This window comes from Lactuca sativa, chromosome 7, assembly GCF_002870075.4.
Source record: "Lactuca sativa cultivar Salinas chromosome 7, Lsat_Salinas_v11, whole genome shotgun sequence".
NCBI classification, from domain to species: Eukaryota; Viridiplantae; Streptophyta; class Magnoliopsida; order Asterales; family Asteraceae; genus Lactuca; species Lactuca sativa.
This window is the reverse complement of record NC_056629.2, coordinates 172,991,036-172,995,872: the sequence shown is the minus strand read 5'-3', so window position 1 is coordinate 172,995,872 and position 4,837 is coordinate 172,991,036. Positions and strand designations below refer to the sequence as shown.

General features: G+C 25.9%; 1 protein-coding gene across 1 annotated transcript; it reads right to left on the bottom strand.

Annotated features, from left to right (window-relative positions):
* Window positions 1–2,837: 2,837 nt before the first annotated feature.
* Window positions 2,838–4,565, bottom strand: LOC122195224 (uncharacterized). Its single transcript, XM_052765851.1, has one exon. The coding sequence runs from the start codon at window positions 4,563–4,565 to the stop codon at window positions 2,838–2,840; it is 1,728 nt and encodes a 575-aa protein (XP_052621811.1).
* Window positions 4,566–4,837: the final 272 nt, after the last annotated feature.

Sequence of the window (4,837 nt, the reverse complement as noted above, 5' to 3'; positions counted from 1 at the left end):
AGACAAAGCACTAATTTGTAAAAATGAATCTGCAAAAACTTTTTTACATACTTTATATTTACACATTATAAAAACAAAACTGCAAGAAAATTGAAACCTAATTTATAAAAGAAATTGATTTGTAAAAACAGGAAAACAATATATATATATATATATATATATATATATATATATATATATATATATATATATATATATATATATATATATATATATATATAAAAGCAAAGTTGTGAAGTAAATAATTTGTCTAAAATAGATGAAACTATAAAAACATGTTCACAAAGAGGTTGTATACTAAAAGCATAACATATTACAAAATTTGAGGCATAAAATACAAGTTTTTAAACAATAATCTTTTTGAAAATAGAGATTTGCTTTCTAGTCATAATAAGTTTTTATATTTACACAATTTGCACTCAAGTAATTTTAATATAACACTTTTATTTTTCTTAATTTAAAAGTTAAAATATTTGTATTTTATAAGTTATGATTTTGGTCCCTTACTATATTTTGAGTTAGGTTTTTCGTCCGATCTCTTACATAGTTTGTTTTTATAATTTTAGTTGTTATTATTATAAGTTCTAATATAATTGTCATATGTTTTCTTGTGCTAATAAAGATATACTTCAAACATTATATTTGGCCAACCTCTTTATACCTAATTGTTTGAATTCAAATTTTAATTTTATATACTTTTGTGGTTAATTTTGAAAAAAAAATACTCTCCACAGCAACACACCTGATTATTAAATACGGGTTAATATGTAGTTCTTAAAGAAAAAATAAATATCCTTCTGAATTTGGTTTCTAATTATTTTCTAGTCATATATACAATAATGATATATGATCATCACTATTTCTCTTTTTTAATCGTGTTGTTTGATTTTAACAATTTTTTTTTTCATCTAGCTAGGGAAAGGTTAGCAAGAAAAAAAAAGTAAAAAGATATTTGATTTCTTAATAAATAGGTGTGACACTCATATATTATATTAGTTTATTTAAAAAAATAGATGAAATTTTAACAATTTGAAAATTTTGAATTTGTAAGAAAAATAAGAAATTTTTTGAATTATTAAATTAATGAGACTTTACTGTATTGAATACATTAAATATATACACAATTTATAATAAATATATTACACATATATTACCTTACATATTAAATGTTGAATTTTAATTTAATAAAATGAAAAAATATAATAAAATGACGAAGTGAAAAATAGAAAATATAACAATTTTAAAAAATATCATGTATTCAAATGAATCAGTAGAGGACATATAACAAAAAAAAACTTGATTTATTAAGATTAACAAATCTTATAACAGTCTCTCACCAATTTTATTTAGATAATAATAATAAAGTGGGCAGTTAGCTATTTGTCCAAAAAGTAAACAAAATTAGTCAGATTTCCTAATATTATAATATTTTCAAAGTTTTTTACTTTTAACTTTTTTCCCGCTAAAATAGAAAAAGAGGGTTGAAAGTTGAAACGAATACCTAGAATTGATAGTGTTCATTACTTGATGTATTTAATCGTTTGATTTTATAACACGTTAATGGGCTTGGTTCAAAAAACAACCCTTTCTTTTTGACAAAATTACAATAATATTCCATAAAATACATTTTTATTTTGATGAAATTACATAAAGCATCCTTTGACTCCCTAAATATTTCACAAGGTCCAGAAGTTGTGATAGCAAAATTACAGAAAAGGTAACTTGAAGTTAAAAAAGAAAAAATTCAAAAATTTCCAAAATAACCATAATTCCGCAAACTAGCTAAAAAGTGAGATTTTCGAAGGTGGCCTCATAACCACAATTTTTACAATTGATAATTGCTAAAAGGTGATGTTTTCATCTGTGTTTACCTTTGAAAATCTTGTTTTTTTTTTTTTTTTTTTTTTTTTTTTTTTTTTTTTTTTTCATTTGGAACCTTCATAACATTTTCATATGAACTTCATTTGAGTTGTTTTTTTTGTCATGTGTTTGTTGTAACAAGGGCTATTGATAGATATCTCAAACAGGGTCGTCTCAAGACGATTTGAGGCCCAGGGCAGGAAAAAAAATGGGGCCCTTAGTGATAGATATATAAATATAATTTTTATTTTGGGTAAAGGAGGGTGGTACCTCCGAAAATTTTTATTAATTAAAAAAAGTTAATACAATTGCAGGCTGGGGACTTCCCACCTATGGAAAGGAAAAAGCTTCGGGACAGGCCCCAAAAGCCAAACAATCTAATACTATAAATACAAAGCAACAAAATAAAAAAGGCTATAACATGATTTGCACCCTATTACACAAACATAGCAAAGAAAAACTAAAAAAATTTACATTTACGAGCCTTTTTGGAAGCAAAGTCATTATAAATAGTATCAAGGTCGATTTTATCCAACATATCTTTTTCGATACATAACATAGCCAAGCCATTCAATCTTTCTTGTGACATAGATGATCTCAAATAACTTTTTAATAATTTTAATTTTGAGAAACTTCTTTCTGCTGATGCTACAGTGACAGGTATAGTTAATAATATTCGATATGCAATGAAAACATGTGGATAACAATCTTCAGTTTTAACGAACTCTAGAGTTTTAACGAACTCTAGAATTTCAACAGAGGACATAAAAACGATTGGCAAAGTCATTTGTAACACTTGAAGTTCGGAAAACAAATAATTTGAATCTACGTCACACAAGTTATTATGAGAAAATTGTTTTGTGAAATTAATACAACTTTTTTTAAGTTCAATGTCATCCAATGACTTTAACTTTTTTGACCAAAAATATTTTCAAAAATAGTTAATTGTTCGAATCTACTCTTTAATGAAACAATTGTCATATCAACAACAACCATAAATATTCAATTCTAAACGATTCTTCGGCCGACTGTAATTCTTGTGCATTATCAATTTCATCAAATTGCCTTTTTTTAGTAACTTGACATCTTATTCGAAATGTAGGTTCAACATCCATATCAATTGCTATGGATTTGGCATTATCTAAACTACGGGAAAACCCTTCATTTCTATATTTCTCAAAGAACGACATTATACTTTTTAATTGATTAATGGTGCCATCAATACACATAGATTTAGTTTGCAATTTTTTACTTACCATATTAATAGAAAATAAAATATCATACCAAATTACCATACCAAGTAAAAATTCATAACTTTCTATGGCAACTAAACTTTCTGCTTCACTTTTTGATTTAGCATCATTGCATGATTTACCTAATTCAATTAAAGCTTGCCTTATTTGAGGAGCTTGAAACCTAAAAGCTTTGACACTTTTAATTCTACTTTCCCAACGTGTATTAGATAAACATTTTAGAGTTAAATTGTGAACATTTTCAAGTAGTATGTTCCATCTTTTAGTAGAACTCGAAAATAGTACAAATATGCGTTGCACAACTCCAAAAAAAGAAATAACTTTTTCACATGAATGGGTCATATCACTAACTGTAAGATTAAGACTATGGCAAACACATGGCATATACAACGCTCTTGGATTAATTTCAAGTAATCGTTTTTGACCCCCTTGGTGTTTCCCTTTCATGTTAGAACCATTATCATAACCTTGCCCTGTTATGTCATCAATATTAAGACCGATTGATTTAATTGCATATAATAATTCATTAAATAGTCCTAAACCAGACGTATCATCTACCTTCAAAAATTCTAAAAAGTATTCTTCAACTTTTATTTTGTTACTAGATATGTTCACACATCGAATAACTAGAATCATTTGTTCTTGATGACTTACATCGGGGGTACAATCAAGAATCGCAGAAAAGTATTTTGCTTCTTTAATAATTTTAATTATAGAATTTCTAACGTTGTGAGCTAAAATAGAAATTAGTTCATTTTGGATATTATGCCCTAAATAATGATTATGGGTTTCATGATTTTCTATCCGTTTAACATGATCTTGCATTACACTGTCAAATTCTGTCATCATTTGAATTACTCCTAAAAAATTACCGTTATTATCTTGATTAAGCTTCTCGTTAGATCCTCGAAAAGCTAAATTATATTTCGATAAATATTTCACGGCAGCAATTATTCTTATTAAAACTTGTCTCCAACGTTCTTTTTCTTTTTTATATATTTGTTGTAAGTCCTTATCAATTGTTTCATTCTTACCCAATCTTACTCTTAGCTCATTCCAAGATCGCACACATAAAATATGTTGAACACTATTTTCATGTTCATCAAGTCTTTCATAAAGGTGTTTCCAATTATTAAATCCATTATTTGCCAAAGAAATTTGATTATTATTATTAATAGGTTTAAACAATTTACAACAAAAACAATAAATTTTATCTACTTGTTTAGAATAAATTAACCATTTTCGATCACTTGTTTCACCATTACCTAGCTTTCTAGTATAAGCATCATAAGAAAAATGTCTAGATAAACTATCTTTAGGAAACACAAGATTTGATTCTCTAATTGGTCCCTTTTCAACTAAAATTTCCCTTAAAATATTGTCAATATTATCCCAATTACTTGGATCATAAATATTTAAAGGAGGAACAAATTGATGGCCATTTTCATTCATATCATTTTTACTACTAACATTATTTTCATTACTAATTTCATTCTCATTAGTGTTATTTTCATCTTCATTAGTGGCATTACTTTCATTGGGAATGTTATTCTCGTTAGAATTTTATTCTCGTTAGTGTTATGTTCATTCTCATTAGTGGCTTTATTATCAATTTCATTGGTATTAGTGTTATTTTCATCCTTATTGTTAACAATATTTTCATTATGAATTTCATTTTCATTATTATTATTTTTATCTTTATTAGTAACGTTATTTTCATTATC

Excerpts from the sequence above, each read along its gene's own strand:
- LOC122195224 (XM_052765851.1), bottom strand. The coding sequence starts at position 4,565 with ATGAATGAAAATGGCCATCAATTTGTTCCTCCTTTAAATATTTATGAT.